The 19,414-nt window shown below is 42.7% G+C and overlaps 1 protein-coding gene across 7 annotated transcripts in view; it reads right to left on the minus strand.

Annotated features, from left to right (window-relative positions):
- Positions 1-19,414, minus strand: part of LOC139276641 (microtubule-associated protein 4-like) — a 420,834-nt gene that overhangs the window by 144,616 nt on the left and 256,804 nt on the right. For 5 of the 7 annotated variants that reach the window (XM_070894641.1, XM_070894644.1, XM_070894640.1 and 2 more), the window contains exons 6-8: positions 14,708-14,815; positions 12,347-12,457; positions 11,370-11,489 (exon numbers count right to left, since the gene is read on the minus strand). In XM_070894641.1, the coding sequence (XP_070750742.1) occupies positions 11,370-11,489; positions 12,347-12,457; positions 14,708-14,815 (339 nt within the window). The remainder of the gene's footprint in view (positions 1-11,369; positions 11,490-12,346; positions 12,458-14,707; positions 14,816-19,414) is intronic. The other 2 variants (XM_070894653.1, XM_070894662.1) reach the window with 2 other exon arrangements.

The raw sequence follows: 19,414 nt of genomic DNA on the forward strand, positions 1-19,414 counted from the left end.
AAAAGGTTCCAAGTAAAAAAAAAAATTTGCGCCAGTATCTGTGCCTTCCTTTCCTAAAAGAGCAGACTCTGGCTGCAATAGAATACAGAGGTATTGGCCAAGTGGGCTTCCTCCACGAGTCTAAAGTTTTTGGCAGACTAATCAGCTCTGGGGGATCATCATGGCAGTGCCTGATGCTGTATCCACCTGAAGTCCACACACACACAATTATACAGTAAGAGTCACTGGATAGTGAGCATGAGAACGCTGTTTAATTTTCCCCTCCTCGCTTGGTCACTGAGGGTGATTGTACCGTTGCCTCAGTTGATATAAGCTAACTTGAGAAAGAGGATCCTACTGGTCTGTATCAGACACTATATTTTGGAGAGGAAGTGCATCCTGAAGAGAGACGAGTGATATCATGATGGTTAAAATGAACATTTTAAATGTTAGTTAGGCTAAAAGAAGACAAAGCATCACAGCCTGACAGGGATAGGATCCTGAGGGAGATGAATGAAGAAATTATCAAGGTTCTACAAATTATATTTCAAGGCAATATTATGTATGGGTGTAGTATCCATTTTGAAAAAGGAACACAGGGCTAATCCAAGGCTAATTACAGGCCGGTTAGTTTTAACATCTGTAGTAGAGAACATTTAAGAGTCTCTAATTAAGGATAGAATCAGAGAAAATAGAAGTGCCCAGCACACAATGCCAAAAGGAACTGGCATTTACGAGTGCCTTTCATGACCTCAGGACATCCCAAGGCACTTTACAGCCAATTAAGTACTATTGAAGTACAGTCACTGTTGTAAAATAGGGAAATGCGGCAGTAAATTTGGACACAGCAAGTCCCACAAACAGCAATGAAATAAATGACTAGATCATCTGTTTTAAGTGTTGGTTGAGGGATAAATATTGGGTAGACACTAGGGGAATGAATCTGTCATTAAGGATAGAGTGACTGAGCACTTGAGCAAATATAAGCTGATCAGAGAGCGCCAGCATAGCTTTGTTAAAGGTATTCATGCCTGACTAATCTAGTTGATTTTTTTGAGGTAGTCACTAAAAAGGCGGGCAAAGGAGTATCTCTGGATGTTATCCAGATGGACTTTCAGAAGTCATTTGATAGGGTTCCACACCAGATATTATTGGCAAAAATGAAAGCACACGAGGGAGGGGGGGGGGGCTCGCAGTATTGATTAAAGAAACAATTACAGCTGTGAGGAGGGGTGATATGTTAGAAAGATCAAATAAGGCCATATGGGTTGAACTGAAGAACAAAAAAGGGCCAATCACATTGCTGGAAGTGTACTAAGCAGTCAGAGGGAGATAGAAGAGCAAATATGTAGGCAAATTTCTGAGAAGTGCAAAAACAATAGGGCAGTAATAACAGGGGAATTTCAACTACCCTAATATTAACTGGGATAAAGTTATTGTGAAAGGTATAGAGGGCGCAGAATTCTTAAAATGCATTCAGAATGATTTTTTTTAAGCCAGTACGTAGTAAGCCCAACATGGGAGGGGGCGGTACTGGACTCAGTTTTAGGGAATGATGCTGAGCAGGTGGAAGGGGTATCAGTGGGAGGGCATTTTGATGGCAGTGATCATAATTCAGTTAGATTTAGGGTAGTTATGGAAAGGACAAAGATAGACCAGGAATAAAAGTTCTCAATTGGGGAAAAGCTAATTTTACTGAGCTGAGATTTAGCCAAAGTGGACTGGAAACAGCTACTTGATGGTAAATCAGTGTCAGAGCAGTGGGAGGCATTCAAGGAGGAAATAGTGAGGGTTCAGAGCACGTATGTTCCCTTAAGGAAAATGGGTGGAGCTAACAAATCTAGAGCCCCTTGGATGTCAAGGGGCACACATGGTAGGATAAAGAAAAAAGGGAAGCTTATGACAAATACCGAGGGCTCAATACTACAGAAACCCGAGAGGAGTATAGAAAGTGCAGGGGTGAAGTTAAAAAGGAAATTAGGAAAGCAAAGAGAGGGCATGTAAAAATATTGACAAGTAAAATTAAGGAAAACCTAAAGATGTTTCATAAATACATTAAGAACAAGAGGCTAACTAAAAAAATGAGTAGGGCCTGTTAGGGACCATAAAGGTAACCTGTGTCTGGAGGCAGACGATGTGGGTATGGTTCTTAATGAATACTTTGTGTCTGTTTTCACAAAAGAGAGGGACGAGAGGGGGACGATGCAGGCAACTGCAATCAGGGAGAAAGAGTGAAATATTAGATGAAATAAACAGAGAGAGAAGAATTATTAAGGGGTTTAGCAGCTTTGAAAGTGGATAAATCCCCAGGCCCGGATGAAATGTATCCCAGGCTGTTAAGAGAAGCAAGAGAGGAAATAGCAGAGGCTCTGACCATCATTTTCCAATCCTCTCTGGCTACAGGTGTGGTGCCGGAGGATTGGAGGACTGCTAATGTTGCACCGTTGTTTAAAAAGGGAGAAAGGGATAGACCGAGTAATTACAGACCAGTCAGCCTAACCTCAGTGGTTGGATCCAAAATTGGCTCGGAGGCAGGAGGCAAAGGCTAATGGTTGACGGGTGTTTTTAGGACTGGAAGGCTGTTTCCAGTGGGGTTCTGCAGGGCTCAGTACTAGGTCCCTTACTTTTTGTGGTATATATCAATGATTTGGACTTGAATGTAGGGGGACTATGATTAAGAGGTTTGCAGATGATACAAACATTGGCCGTGTGGTTGATGATGAAGAAGAAAGCTGTAGACTGCAGGAAAATATTAATGGACTGGTCAGGTGGGCAGAACAATGGTAAATGGAATGCAATCCTGAGAAGTGAGGTTATGCATTTGGGGAGGGCTAATAAGGCAAGAAAATACACAATAAATGGTAGGACACTGAGAAATGTAGAGGAACAGAGGGGCCTTGGTGTGCATGTCCACAGATCCCTGAAGGTAGCAGATCAGGTAGAAAAGGTGGTTAAGAAGGTATACGGGACACTTGCCTTTATTAGCTGAGGTTTAGAATACGAGAGCAGAGAGGGTATGCTTGAACTGTATAAAACACAAATTAGGCCACAGCGAGAGTACTGCTTGCAGTTCTGCTCACCACATTACAGGAAGGATGTGATTACACTAGAGGGTACAGAGGAAATTTACGAGGATGTTGCCTGGACTGGAGAAAATTAGCTTTGAGGAAAGATTGGATAGGTTGGGGTTGTTTTCTTTGGAACAGAGGAGGCTGAGGGGAGACCTAATTGAGGTGTATAATATTATGAGGGATCTAGATCGAGTGGATAGGTAATAACCAGGAGGCCAAAATCGAAGAGCAAGTTATTATTTAAATGGAGAAAAATTGCAAAGTGCTGCAGTACAGCGGGACCTGGGGTCCTGGTGCATGAAATACCAAAGGTTAGTATGCAGGTACAGCAAGTGATCAGGAAGGCCAATGGAATCTTGACCTTTATTGCAATGGGGATGGCGTATAAAAGCAGGGCAGTCTTGCTACAGTTATTCAGGGTATTGGTGAGGCCACACCTGGAATACTGCATGCATTTTTGGTTTCCATATTTAAGAAAGGATATACTTGCTTTGGAGGCAGTTCAGAGAAGGTTCACTAGGTTGATTCTGGGGATGAGGAGGTTGACATGAGGAAAGGTTGAGTAGGTTGTGCCTCTACTTATTGGAGTTCAGAAGAATGAGAGGTGATCGTATCGAAACATATAAAATTATGAGGGGGCTTCCAAGGTGGATGCAGAGAGGATGTTTCCACTGATAGGGGAGACTTGAACAAGGGGGCATAATCTTAGAATAAGGGGCCACCCATTTAAAACTGAGATGAGGAGGAATTTCTTCTCTAAGAGGGTTGTATATCTGTGGAATTTGCTGCCTCAGAGAGCTGTGGAAGCTGGGTCATTGAATATACTTAAGACCGAAATAGACAGTTTCTTAACTGATAAGGGAATAAGGGGTTATGGGGAACGGGCAGGGAAGTGGACCTGAGTCCATGATCAGATCAGCCATGATCTTAATTGAATGGCGGAGCAGGCTCGAGGGGCCGTATGGCACTATTCCTGCTCCTATTTCTTATGTTCTTATAGATATAAAGTGATAGATTTATAGGGGATTTGAGGAAAAGTTTTTTTCACCCAGAGGGTGATGGGGTTCTGTAACTCACTGCTTGAAAGGGTGGTAGAGGAAGAAACCCTCACAGCATTTAAAAATTGGATTAAAACTTGGATATGCACTTGAAGTGCCGTAACCTACAAGGTTACGGACCAAGAGCTGGAAAGTGGGGTTAGGCTGGATAGCTCCTTGTCGGCTGCACGGGCATGATGGACCAATTGGCCTCCTTCTGTGTTGTAAATTTCTATGATTTTATGATAAAGGGATATGGGAACAGGGTAGGTAAATTTGGAGGGTAAATGACGACAGGCTGATTGGACTGAATGAACTGTTTCCGTGTTGTAACTTCTATGTAGTGCATTTGCCCATTCAGTGACTAACCCCTGCCAGTACGTTCAGGTGTAGATGCCTGGCGAAGACAAATGGAGCATGGCTGTGATGCCTTCTGCAGTCACATAGCCCACCGACACTGTTGACTGCACACACATGAATAATAGCTACATGGACAAGTATTGAAAAGCTGCCAGTGTGTGGAATGATTCTCAGCACTACTCAACCTCTCAAGGGATTAATGAGAAATTGTTAGATGGGCGGGGAGAGAGGAGAAGTCATTCAGTGGAACAATCCAGAAGCCTTCTGATTTTTAAGGCATAATGTCACACCAGGATGCACCAAACCTACAATCCATTCATGTGAAGGTGGGACAGGGGAAATAAAAAGAACATAAAAGCTGACTGAAAACCTATTTCCCTGCTCCCTCCAGTTATTATTTCTGCCTTATATACCAGTTCCTGGTCAATGGCAGAAATTAAACTTGACATCTACTCCTTACCTCATCAATCTATTATCAAGCACATAGCAAGAGTGAGGCATATTGCAAATTAATTAAAAACATAGACAAGCTGTGTGCTTTTCATTTTAAAACAGAGGGGCACTCGTCTAAACAGGTCACATTTTAAAACCAAAATGAGTGATTGTCACTTCTCATCAGGGACACTTGACAGATGTGCTCTTGTCCCTGGCTGCAAAGTGGCACGCCAGTGCCCATTGATTTCCCCTCTCTTCCTGTGGTGCAGCAATGCCCTGCCCATGTTCTGAACTGGCTGACTGTACAGCCAGGCAAGTAACTTGCAGATTTCATCCTTCAATAACCATTCCTTGGCACTGTAGATTATAACACCAACACTTCGCCACAAGCATATGACTTCTCCTCCCTCCCCGCCCATCTAACAATTTCTCATTAATCCCTTGAGAGGTTGAGTAGTGCTGAGAATCATTCCACACACTGGCAGCTTTTCAATACTTGTCCATGTAGCCATTATTCATGTGTGTGCAGTCAACAGTGTCGGTGGGCTATGTGACTGCAGAAGGCATCACAGCCATGCTCTATTTGTCTTCGCCAGGCATCTACACCTGAACGTACTGGCAGGGGTTCGTCACTTTAGTAGAGGAGGAAGAACCATGGCCAATTTTCCCCTCTAGAAAGCTAAGGCCATTCTATTGGCCCTGCTGAAGTTGCCTTACTCAGCATATACTGGGGACCAGCCCGGTCTGCATCAAAGCATCCAAAGACCCATTCTTGGAGGCCCTTCCCCAATCTCAAGAACTTTGGTGTGGTTAATAGTGGAGTCTCGTGACGGGCACGATCCTGGCATAATTGCTGGGATCGCGTCCCCATGAATTTATTGGGCCAGAGCTTTCCATACTCTATTTAAATGTTTATAAAGAACTACATTTGATATTAACATTCTTTTAATTTAGTGATTAAACAATGAGCACTGAGATATTCTTGGGGCACCTGTTGGGCTCAGAAACTCTGAGAACTCTGGGAATAAAAGGTTATGGGGAGCGGGCAGGAAAGTGGACCTGAGTCCATGATCGGATCAGCCATGATCGTATTAATGGCAGAGCAGGCTCGAGGGGCCATATGGCCTACTCCTGCTCCTATTTTGTATGTTCTTAATATTGCACCATGTGGTGCATTTGTCAACTGAACCCACCTTGCATATGCTCTGTGAAACAACCCTCACTATTTGGTGACTGCAAGGAACCGTTAGACAAAGTTAGATCAACGAGTTCTGCTGCAGATTTGTTTAAAGGTTGCTTTAAAAAAAACACTAGGATAAAGTGTTACTGCAATTTAGACTTAGCTAAACAGAAACATAAACAATGAATGTTTTGACAAGGAGTTTACATGAAAGTCATCCCATTGTTCAGCTCAGTGACGAGGCTTATTGGAAGCCAAGGTAACAGGCAGTCCACAGTGAAGAACTACGATTCTACTGGAATAGTTTGCTTTCTCAGCTGTATTTCACATTAAAATGCATTCAAAATGTCAGATCTCTTCAACTAGCCTGCCTTCCTGATAGTGGAATCCTCGCCACCCATTCCCCTAATCCCCCGCCCCCACAAAAAAAGGGAAACTTCTCCCTAACCAATCTCGTGTATAGTACAAAAAAAAGTCCTATAACTGCCATTTACAGGCACAAGAGAAAAACATTGGGCCCAGCAAGCTCTTAGTAAAAATGGTTCTCTCCCCTCGAAGATATTGTCGCCTTGATTGGGTCCTGTCAGGCCGCAGAACTATTTCCCTGCATTTGTGAGCAGTGGCCATAAATCATGAATTTAAATGTGATAGCAAGCCTCATGTTACACTTGCCTTCAGCAAGGATTCTAAAGCCGCAACATACAAGGATTGAGTCACTAAAGCAATTATTATATAGAGCATCGTAATATTACCATAGAGTGGAGGGGTGGGGGGGGGGAAGGGAAGGTTAAAAGGGGGTGCTGAAAGCACAATAAAACCTGCAAGATCAAAGATCGAACACTTTTATCAATTATCATCTCAACCCTCAGAAGCAGTGGTTACTGCCATATAACAATAGACTGTAGTGTGTGTTACTTTGTCTAACATACAGAAACTCAGTGTTCAAGTTTTCCATTTGTCAGAAGTACCATACTGGTTGTGGATGGACAATTAGGCTCCCCAATACCCGAGCATTGGTGTAGGAGGGAGGGCTTTAGTTTCATGAACAATTGGGACCGCTTCTGGGGTAGGTGGGACCTGTACAAGTCGGACAGGTTACGCCTCAACAGAGATGGGACCAATGTTCTCACGGGTGGTTTTGATAGTGCGGTTGGGAGGGCTTTAAACTAGCTTGGCAGGGGGATGGGAACCCAGGAGAGGGCTCTGAGCTCGTTAGAGTGAGTGAGAGCTCAGATGAACAGATGCAAAAGGCAGCAGGCAACAGAGCAGAGTAGCACTGGGGTAAGTGTAAACCACAAGGTGATAGGAAGGGACAATATGTATGAATATAAAGGGGCTGCATGAGGGGTCAAAGCTAAAAATCATGGTTTAAAAACTAGTATTAAAACACTTTACCTAAACGCACGCAGCATTCGAAACAAAGTAAATGAGTTGACGGCACAAATCATTACAAATGGGTATGATTTGGTGGCCATTACAGAAACGTGGGTGCAGGGTGGCCAAGACTGGGAATTACACATACAGGGGTATCTGATAATTCGGAAAGATAGACAAGAAGGGAAAGGAGGTGGGGTAGCTCTGTTAATAAAGGATGATATCAGGACAGTTGTGAGAGACGATATTGGCTCAAATGAACAAAATGTTGAATCATTGTGGGTGGAGATTAGAGATAGTAAGGGGAAAAAGTCACTGGTGGGCGTCGTTTATAGGCCCTCAAATAATAACTTCACGGTGGGGCGGACAATAATCAAGGGAACAATGGAGGCATGTGAAAAAGGAACGGCAGTAATCATGGAGGATTTTAACCTACATAACGATTGGTCAAATCAAATCACACGGGGTAGCCTTGAGGAGGAATTCATAGAATGCATACGGGATTGTTTCTTAGAACAGTATGTTACAGAACCTACAAGGGAGCAAGCTATCTTAGATCTGGTCCTGTGTAATGAGACAGGAATAATAAACGATCTCCTAGTAAAAGATCCTCTGGGAATGAGTGATCACAGTATGGTTGAATTTGTAATACAGATTGAGGGTGAAGAAGTAGTGTCTCAAACCAGCGTACTGTGCTTAAACAAAGGGGACTACAGTGGGATGAGGGCAGAGTTGGCTAAAGTAGACTGGGAACACAGACTAAACGGTGGCACAATTGAGGAACAGTGGAGGACTTTTAAGGAGCTCTTTCATAGTGCTCAACAAAAATATATTCCAGTGAAAAAGAAGGGCGGTAAGAGAAGGGATAACCAGTCGTGGATAACCAAGGAAATAAAGGAGAGTATGAAATTAAAACCAATGCGTATAAGGTGGCCAAGGTTAGTGGGAAACTAGAAGATTGGAAAAATTTTAAACGACAGCAAAGAATTACAAAGAAAGCAATAAAGAAAGGAAAGATAGATTACGAAAGTAAACTTGCGCAAAACATAAAAACAGATAGTAAAAGCTTTTATCGATATATAAAACGGAAAAGAGTGACTAAAGTAAATGTTGGTCCCTTAGAAGATGAGAAGGGGGATTTAATAATGGGAAATGTGGAAATGGCTGAGACCTTAAACAATTATTTTGCTTCGGTCTTCAGACACAAAAACCATACCAAAAATTGCTGGTCACAGGAATGTGGGAAGGGAGGATCTTGAGATAGTCACTATCACTCGGGGGGTAGTGCTGGACAGGCTAATGGGACTCAAGGTAGACAAGTCCCCTGGTCCTGATGAAATGCATCCCAGGGTATTAAAAGAGATGGTGGAAGTTATAGCAGATGCATTCGTTATAATCTACCAAAATTCTCTGGACTCTGGGGAGGTACCAGCGGATTGGAAAGCAGCTAATGTAACGCCTCTGTTTAGAAAAGTTGGCAGACAAAAGGCAGGTAACTCTAGGTCGGTTAGTTTAACATCTGTAGTGGGGAAAATGCTTGAAGCTATCATTAAGGAAGAAATAGTGCGACATCTAGATAGGAATAGTGCAATCAAGCAGATGCAACATGGATTCATGAAGGGGAAATCATGTTTAACTAATTTACTGGAATCCTTTGAGGATATAACGAGCATTGTGGATAGAGGTGTACCGATGGATGTGGTGTATTTAGATTTCCAAAAGGCATTCGATAAGGTGCCACACAAAAGGTTACTGCAGAAGATAAAGGTATGCGGAGTCAGAGGAAATGTATTAGCATGGATGGAGAATTGGCTGGCTAACAGAAAGCAGAGAATTGGGATAAATGGGTCCTTTTCGGGTTGGAAATCGGTGGTTAGTGGTGTGCCACAGGGATCGGTGCTGGGACCACAACTGTTTACAATATACATAGATGACCTGGAAGAGGGGACAGAGTGTAGTGTAACAAAATTTGCAGATGACACAAAGATTAGTGGGAAAACGGGTTGTGTAGAGGACACAGAGAGGCTGCAGAGAGATTTAGATAGGTTAAGCGAATAGGTTAAGCGAATGGGCTAAGGTTTGGCAGATGGAATACAATGTCGGAAAATGTGAGGTCATGCACCTTGGAAAAAAAAACAGTAAAAGGGAATATTATTTGAATGGGGAGAAATTACAACATGCTGCAGTGCAGAGGGACCTGGGGATCCTTGTGCATGAATCCCAAAAAGTTAGTTTGCAGGTGCAGCAAGTAATCAGGAAGGCGAATGGAATAATGGCCTTCATTGCGAGAGGGATGGAGTAGAAAAGCAGGGAGGTCCTGCTGCAACTGTATAGGGTATTGGTGAGGCCGCACCTGGAGTACTGCATGCAGTTTTGGTCACCTTACTTAAGGAAGGATATACAAGCTTTGGAGGGGATACAGAGACGATTCACTAGGCTGATTCCGGAGATATGATGATAGATTGAGTAGACTGGGTAGACTGGGTCTTTATTTGTTAGAGTTCAGAAGGATGAGGAGTGATCTTATAGAAACATTTAAAATAATGAAAGGGATAGACAAGATAGAGGCAGAGAGGTTGTTTTCACTGGTCGGGGAGACTAGAACTAGGGGGCACAGCCTCAAAATACGGGGGAGCCAATTTAAAACTGAGTTGAGAAGGAATTTCTTCTCCCAGAGGGTTGTGAATCTGTGGAATTCTCTGCCCAAGAAAGCAGTTGAGACTAGCTCATTGAATGTATTCAAATCACAGATAGATAGATTTTTAACCAATAAGGGAATTAAGGGTTACGGGGAGCGGGCGGGTAAGTGGAGCTGAGTCCACGGCAAGATCAGCCAAGATCTTGTTGAATGGCAGAGCAGGCTCGAGGGGCTAGATGGTCTACTGCTGTTCCTAATTCTTATGTTCTTAAGTGTATCACAATTGGTCTACAAGTGATATTAGAAATGATTTTACTGATGGTGATACAAGGAGCTTCTATTTTTATTTTGTTCTCGGGGTATGAGTGATGTTAGCAAGGCCACATTTATTGCCCCGAGAAGGTGGTGGAGAAGGCACTGAGAGTCAACCACCTATTGTGCGCCAGAAGTCCCATGCAGATCTGACAGGGTAGGGGTGTCCTTCCTTTCAGGACATTAGCAAAGATGTTGAGTTGTCACAAGAATCCAGCGGCTTTTATTATCAATTTTTTTATGCCAACCCACAAATAATCAGATTTAAAATTGAATTTAATCCTACAATTTGCCATGGTGGGATTTGAACTCATGATCGCTGGGTTGCTGGTTCAGTATAGCTACTAACCCACCATACCTTACAGTAATAGCAAATTCTCTAACTATATTAGAAAAAAAAACATACACAATAAAACAAACTGAATGCACTGTTTCAACCAGGCCTGTTACCCTCCACAGACAACATTCTTTATTCCCTGCGCTGCACTCCTACGTAAACCAAGGAACTACTCTGTTATTATCTCACCCTAGTAGCAAACTGGCTGATATTTTGACTTATCTTATTCCCACCAAATATATCCTCCTCTTCTCCTGAAGGCAAGCACTCCTTGCTGGGGTACAGTTCTCAGGATATGGATGATGCTGGGATACCTTGCACTAGTGACCATACTTCATGTGTGAGCCTAGGCAGCTAGTGCCTTTAGGCAAAATTAACTGTGGGAATATTGCAGCTGAGTCCTGATTTCTAGCAGGGGTCATTGGATAACAATCAGGAACCTTGATTGATCCCTAATACAGGGACGCAGAGACCAACTGCAACTCTAACTGCTGTTCTGGCTGGAAATAGTTAATTCAGCACAAACATGTGATTGAACCAGGGTCCTTCTTATATGTATGATTCAGCAACATACTGGCCAGTGCACTGACCCACAAAGTTATTGATGAGCTCTAAGTATTGCTGTATATTACATTTCACTGCCTACCTGCTACTTCCTGTGCAGACTCCATGTGCTCCTGAGCTGACGTCGGTGGCAACTCAGTCCCCGCTGCCTCTTTTTCCGATGGCTTTACTTCAGTCACCAGATTTTCTGTAGGTTCTGTAACTACAAACAGGGTGGCACATTTACAAAAAAAAAATCTCCTCAAACCAATTCTGTTCACATCTGATTGAATTTAAAAATGAAAGCCAGTTAATGATGTAATTACCAACTTTGCATTAAAAATATAGAAGTTTGCAGCACATGATGCCATTCAGCCCATTGTGTCTGCGTCAGCTCTCAGAGCAATAATCCACTGCTTTGTTCTCTCCCCGTAGCCCTGTATCTTCTATTTCAAATATTTATCCACTATCCCCGTTAAAATATACAATGGTCTCTGCTTCAACCTCCTTTTGTGGCAAAGCATTCGATGCTCCAACTACCCTCGACATAAATAAATTTCTCCTAACCTGTCTCCTCACTCTCGTACTGACAATTTAAAATTGAAGGCCCCTAATCACTGACACCGTGATCGATGCTTATTTAACGAGTTTTTTTCTTTTAAAAAAAAGTGTAGGCAGACTATTAGGCACTGAAGAAAAATCACAGCAATACTCAATCCCATCCTCAGCCAACGTTCACACATATGCTTTTTGCCATTAGGAGTTACTTGTTGGGCATCAGGAGCATGAATCCGAGCTTTCCTTAACACAGAAATGCTGCGACCAATTGCTGCATTCCTACTGTTACCCCAACAGAAATCAGAAAACTCTTGCGGACCAGGGATTTTCATGATCTGTACTAGTCAGTTCCACATATCCTTGAAACTCCAGCTAATCATCATGTAATTCATAGAACTTAGTCTTCACCCATTTGGGAACTCGAGCTACTCGAAAGCCTCCAGAGGTCTTCACCCCGAAAACAACTACTGATCAGAAAAGATGTCAATATGTGTATAGTTGCTACAATTTCATTCTACCTACTCGATTCCTGCTCTGCTGGTGAAAGTGTGGTGCTGCTGTTCGTTGCTTCCTCTTGATTAACCCAAAGGTCCTCTTCAAATGCTAAGGGTGCTGTAACTGCAGCCATGGAATCTGCACAAGTACAATAGAGGTTTTGTAAGCCAAAGAAAAAATTAAACACAAATGCCATTGGGAGGTACTGAGCAGTGCAGACTAGATGTCACAGGTTCAATCCTTGGCCTGTGCTAAGTGGATGTAAGCCAACAGTAGTTGGACATTACAACTGCCCTCTGCATTCTTGAACTTGGGAGGAGAATTTTTTTTTTTTAAGAAGTCATTATCCCGCTCGCAACCACTGTCCAGAAACATAGCTGGAAAATGAGCGCGCATGCATAAGTATCGGTTGACGAAAGATTGAGCTTGCTACAGTAACATCCATGGTCAAATAATCTGACACTCAAAATCTGGGCTTAGGTGAAGAATGGCCATTTGGGCAAATTGCTGGTGGGATGCTTATGCTTGTGGGATGCTGGTGCTTCTGGAGTCGTTACCCAGCCATAGTCACACTGGCCTAGGAATTTTTGGGGCCCTTGTATGTGCTGTGGATCGCCCCGCAGGTTCTGGATTTCCACACATGGGAAAATATGGAATTTTTTGCGATGTCAAATCTCGCTTAGACAGATCACCGCATCCGCTGTAAATTCACTTTCGCTGGCGCAGAGTTGGGCTATTTGCCCAACTGCTGCCCAGCAAATACCCACGAAACCCTTATGCCGGGTAAAACCAACGCAAGGGTAAAAATGTTAAAATAATTTTTTTTTTTTAAATGATTTAAACATTCACATATTTAAAATCAGTTTAGTTAAATTTTGTCCCGTTTAAAAATGTTTACATTTATTTTCAAAAAATTAAATTTAAATGTTTAATTAAAGGATATTTTAATTAATTTTGAAGCCATAATCATTTATTTTTATTTATTTAAGTGGTGTGAAATGTTATTTATTAGGTGATTTCTATTATGCTAATGGGGATTCCGTACATAAAACAAATCCCCACAGGTTGGCCTGGCTCACATGATCCCAGGAACGCTTGCGAACCGCATGCGCCCCTGGGATCCGTGGGCCTTTACGCAGGCTTACGTCTGCAAGCCAAGGACCGGAACAGTTCAAAGCTCTGGAGTCACAAGGTAAGTACATAGTTTTCTTTCAGTTTGGAGACGTACAGAGGCGGCAAGCCTCCCACCGCAATTTCCAGGCCCATCTTTGGAAGGGAGGAGCGAAAAATGGGAGAATAGCTCACCAATCTATCCAATGTCCCCGCCACCCTTTCTGCTAGATAAACCACACAAGATAGCCACAAGTTCAGAATGGTTCACTATGGCAAAGGGTTCAAGGGACATCAGAAGCAAACAGCTGGTACTTTTGCACCTAGAGGGTAATAGAGTTGTGCAATAAGTTACCATGGAAGATAGTTGAAGCAGATAGTAGAAATGGGTTCAAGAGTCTTGTTCTGACCTCAAAAATATATATGTCTTAAAAGTTGGTGGAGCCTGAGCTCCAACCTTAGTCTTCTCACTGAGGGTCCAACACTTTAATGCTGTTGCCATGGGTTACATAAGGGAATTGGTTTAAAATATAAGGTCATTTTGAAATCAGTGCTTAAGAACAAGCTCTGTGGGGGTGTGGCGTTATTAGAGAAACCTAGTTTACAGGTCAAGCCCTGCAATGCACACACCAAACATGGAAGAGAAGATGAGGGAAATCAGGGAATGATTAGATGATGTCAAGCTTGGGTTTTAAGAGCCTGAAACACGAGGAGGAAAGTACGGAACAGAGCACTGATACAGCAATACTCATGAAATAGGCAGAGACAAGCAAGGTTGCAATAGGAGCAAGGGATAGCTTGGAGTCTAGAAGTGAGCGGGATCAACTTACAGGCAAGCTTTACCCTGTGTGTTGTTCAGATGTGCATGACAGTTGCTAGAAGAAACTCCAAGATATGGCAGCAGTATCAAGGTTAGGACAGATTTGGGCTTAGAGTATCAAACATTTTTGACGAGAAAATAAATTTTTAACACGAACGTGAGAACAGAGCTTCTTAGAGAAATCTTTAACAATGTAGGAGCTGTGGGAGCTCCATTTGAGGTGAGACAAGACAAGATGGTGAGACTAAGAATATTGATAGAGGAAGAAGGTCCAAGGGGAAGCCATTAAACGTTAAGAGACGGTAGCTGCTTGTTAGACTTGTGTTGAGATAGAAACAGTTTTTCCAAGAACTGAAAAAAACAAGGAACTTTGACTAATATCCTGGTCAGTTGGTCACCAAGTTCTATTACAGCAAGTCAAATGCACAGAGTTCACTCTAATTTTCTCCCCATTATACCTGCAGTTTGCCACGTGGAATCAAGCATTTGTCCTTGTGGAGGAGCCATTTCTTCGAAAGGAAGCGGGGCCAATTCTGGGCTTCTCTTTTCTTCAAACGTCGGCCCTTCTGCAGGTTGTCGAGGGGGGAATTTTGTTTTATTAAAATTTGGACGATTCATTATGATCATACAAAACAATACAACAGACATGAGCAGATCAATGTGCAGTGGATCTTCGCCTTGGAATAAGTGGTTTCCCTCAGTGGCTTAGTTTTTTAAAAAACTTACAACAGTGACTACACTTTGAAAGTTCTTCATTGGCTGTACAGCACTTTGATGTCCTGAGGTCATGAAGGCGTAATATAAATCCAAGTTATTTGCTTCTTCTTAGAGGTTAAATCTACTGCATGGCGTGGTACTGAGCGATACAGATCAGAAAATTCAACCCCCATTCTGCACTCATTCTGCTGGTCTCAGCTTCAAAAACGAATACCCTGAAATCAGCCACACCTTCAAGTATTTATAATTCTCCCTTAACCGTTACCATACTATGAACCTCCATAGAAAACAGGAGGCTACTACAATTGGCTTCAGCGCCTCTGCCTAGAGGAGAAGAAGAAAAAGGCAAGTCGGTCAGAGTTCCCATTCCTCACAGTTAGGCCAGTGTTCTTTCAATTTTACATAACATAAAAATAGCAGGAGTAGACCATTCGGCTCTTTGAGCTTGCTCTGCCATTCAAGAAGATTATGGCTGATCATCTACCGCAACTCCACTTTCCCGCCTTATCCCCAAATCCCTTGATTCCGTTTGTATCCAAAAATCTATTGATCTCCATCTTGAATATACTCAACGACTGAGCATCCATAGCCCATGGGGTAGAGAAATCCACGATTCACAACCCTTTGAGTGAAGACATTTCTCATCTCGGTCCTAAATGGCCAACCCCTTATTCTGAGACCCCTAGTTCTACACTACCCAGCCAGGGGAAGTCCTCCCAGCAGCTAGCATGTCAAGCCCCTTCAGAATTTTATACGTTTCAATGAGATCACCTCACATTCTTCTAAAGTCTAGGGAATAAAGGTCTAGTCTACTCAATCGCTCCTCATAGGACAATCCAGTCATCCCAGGAATTAGTCTAGTGAACCTTTGTTAAAGTCTATTCTCCCTCTAACCCCACTCCCCCAAGGTTCTTGGAATCATAGAATGGTTACAGCACAGAAGGAGGCTATTCGGCCCGTCGAGCCTGTGCCGGCTCTCTGCAAGAGTGCTTCAGCTAGTCCCACTCTCCCGCCCTTTCCCCGCAGCCCTGCACATTTTTCTTCTTCAGGTACTTATCCAATTCCCTTTTGAAAGCCACAATTAAATCTGCCTCTACCACCCTTTCAGGCAGTGCAATCCAGATCCTAATCACTTGCTGCGTAAAAAAGATTTTCCTCATGTCGCCTTTGATTCTTCTGCCAATCCCCTTAAATCCGTGCATTCTGGTTCTCAAACCTTCTGCCAATGGGAACAGTTTCTCTCTATCTACTCTGTTTAGACCCCTCAAGATTTTCAACACCTCTATCAAATCTCCTTTCAACCTTCTTTGCTCTAAGCAGGAAGTGTTAGTAGGGGAACATTTAGGGAACAATGATCACAGTATCATAAGATTTAGACTAGGTATGGAAAAAGACAGGGAGCAATCTAGAGTAAAAACACTCAATTGAAGAAAGGCAAGTTTTAATGGGTTGAGAATGGATCTGGCCCGGGTCAATTGGAATCAAAAATTGGCAGACAAAACTGTAATTGAACAATGGGCTGCCTTGAGAGAAGATGGTTTAGGTACAGTCGAACTACAATCCAAAGAGGGGGAAAGGTGGAGCAACTAAAGCCAGAGCTCCCTGGATGACAAAAGAGATAGCGAGTAAGATGAAGCAGAAAAGGCGTGCGTATGACAGATGTCAGGCTGAGAATACAAGTGAGAACCAGGCTGAATATAGAAAATTTAGAGGGGAAGTGAAAAAGGAAAGAGGGGCAAAGAGAGAGTCTGAGAACAAATTGGTAGCTAACATAAAAGGGAATCCAAAAGTCTTCTGGAGGCATATAAATAGTAAACAGGTAGTAAGAGGAGGGGTGAGGCTGATTAGGGACCAAAATGGAGACCTATGCATGAAGGCAGAGTGCATGGCTGAGGTACTAAATGAGCACCTTGCATATGTCTTTACCAAGGAAGAAGTCATTGAAAGAGGAGGTAGTTGAGATACTGGATGGGATAAAAATTGATGAGGTGATACAAGAAAGGCTGGCTGTACATAAAGTAGATAAGTCACCCAGGACCGGATGGGATACATCCAAAAATGATGAGGGAAGTAAAGGTTGAAATTGCAGAGCTCCTGGCCATAATCTTCCAATCCTCCTTAGATAGGGGGCTGGGGGCAGAGGACTGGAGAATTGCAAATGTTACACCTTTGTTCAAAAAAGGGTGCAAGAATAAACCCAGCAACTTCAGACCAGTCAGTTTAACCTCGGTAGTGGGGGAGCTTTTAGAAATGATAATCCAGTACAAAATTAACAATGTGTGTTTATATAGCGCCTTTAACATAGTGAAACGTCCGAAAGTGCTTCACTGGAGTATTATGAGATTTTAAAAATTTGACATTGAGCCGCATAAGGAGAAATTAGGGCAGGTGACCAAAAGCTTGGACAAAGAGGTAGGTTTTAAGGAACGTCTTGAAGGAGAAAAGAGAGGTAGAGGGGTGGAGATGTTTAGGCAGGGAATTCCAGAGCTTAGGGCCTAGGCAACAGAAAGCACAGCCACCAATGGTTGAGCGATTATAATCAGGGATGTTCAAGAGGGCAGAATTAGAGGAGTGCAGACATCTCGGGGGGGGGGGGGGTTGTGGGGCTGGAGGAGATTACAGATATCGGGAAGGGAGAGGCCATGGATGGATTTGAAAACAGTCTCTTGGATAAGTGTGGATTAATTAAAGAAAGCCAGCATGGATTTGTTAAAGTAAATCGTGTTTAACTAACTTGATTTAAATTTTTGATGAGGTAACAGAGAGGGTTGATGAGGGTAATACAGTTGATGTGGTGTACATGGACTTCCAAAAAGTGTTTGATAAAGTGCCGCATAATAGGCTTCCCAGCAAAGTTGAAGCCCATGGAATAAAAGGGACAGTGGCATCATGGATACGAAATTGGCTAAATGACAGGAAACAGAGTAGTGGTGAACAGTTGCTTTTTTGGACTGAAGGAAGGTATACAATGGTGTTCTGCAGAGATCGGTACTAGGACCATTGTTTTTCTTGATCTATATTAATGACTTGGATGTACAGGGCACAATTTCAAAATTTGCAGATGATGCAAAACTTGGAAGTATAGTGAACAGTGAGCAGGATAGTGATAGACTTCAAGAAGACATAGACAGGCAAGTGGAATGGACGGACACGTGGCAGATGAAATTTAACGCAGAAAAGTACAAAGTGAAACATTTTGTGGGAAGAATGAGAGGCAATATAAACTAAAGGGTACAATTCTAAAGAGGGTGCATGAACAGAGAACTGGGCGTATAAATCATTGAAGATGGCAGAGCAGGTTGAGAAAGCGGTTAAAAAAGCATACGGGATCCTGGGCTTCAGAAACAGAGGCATAGAGTACAAAAGCAAGGAAGTTATGAAGAACCTTTATAAAACACTGGTTTTGCCTCAACTGGATTATTGCGTCCAATTCAGGATATGAAGGAATTCGAGAGGGTGCAGAAAATATTTACAAGAATGGTTCCAGGGATGACAGACTTCAGTTACGTGCAAAGACTGGAGAAACTGGGGTTGTTCTCATTAGAGCAGAGGAGGTTGAGAGGAGATTTGATAGAGATGTTCAAAATCATGAGGCAACTAGACAGAATAGATAGAGAGAAACTGTTCCCATTGGCAGGAGGGTCGAGAACTAGAGGTCACAGATTTAAAGTGATTGGCAGAAGAACCAATGGCAACATGAGGCAAAACTATTTTATGCAGTGAGTGGTTAGGATCTGGAATGCATTAGCTGAAAGGGTGGTGGAGGCAGATTCAAACGTGGCTTTCAAAAGAGAATTGGATAAGTAACTGAAGGAAAAGAATTTGCAGGGCTACGGGAAAAGGACAGGGGAGTGGGGTTAGCTGAAGTGCTCTTGCAGAGACCTGGCAAAAGCTTGACGGGCCGAATGGCTTCCTTCTGTGCTGTAACCAGTCTATGATTATAATGTAAAAGGAGGGAACTACTTTGTTACTTCATGTGTGGATTCAGTTTACTTTTAAGATTGACCTTTATCTTAAACATCCACAGCACACAATAAAGTAACAAGTACAGCATAGAGTAAAGCTCCCTCTACATGGCCCATCAAACAAAGCCAGGGCGTATACATCATGGGCTAGATACAGAGTAAGACTTCTTCTACACTGTCCCACCAACACTCCCATGGCAAGTACAGCAAGTACAGTCAGATACAGAGTAAAGCTCCCTTTATAACATCGCTTATATTGACCAATCCCAACCTCAAAAACTAAACTGCTGGTGAAAGGAAGTGAAAAAAATGGAAATAAGGGAGAAGAAACTTATACATCAGCAAATAATTATTAACCATTTCAGCAGCATTTTTAATTGTGTAGTTCTCTCATGTTAGATATTTTCTTTTTGTGCAGGTATCGCCGGTGGACAGTGCATTAGAGAAATGAGAGTTTTGGGGCAACAGTTATTCTGATGTCCT

Source organism: Pristiophorus japonicus, chromosome 1 (genome assembly GCF_044704955.1).
Source record: "Pristiophorus japonicus isolate sPriJap1 chromosome 1, sPriJap1.hap1, whole genome shotgun sequence".
Taxonomy (NCBI): domain Eukaryota; kingdom Metazoa; phylum Chordata; class Chondrichthyes; family Pristiophoridae; genus Pristiophorus; species Pristiophorus japonicus.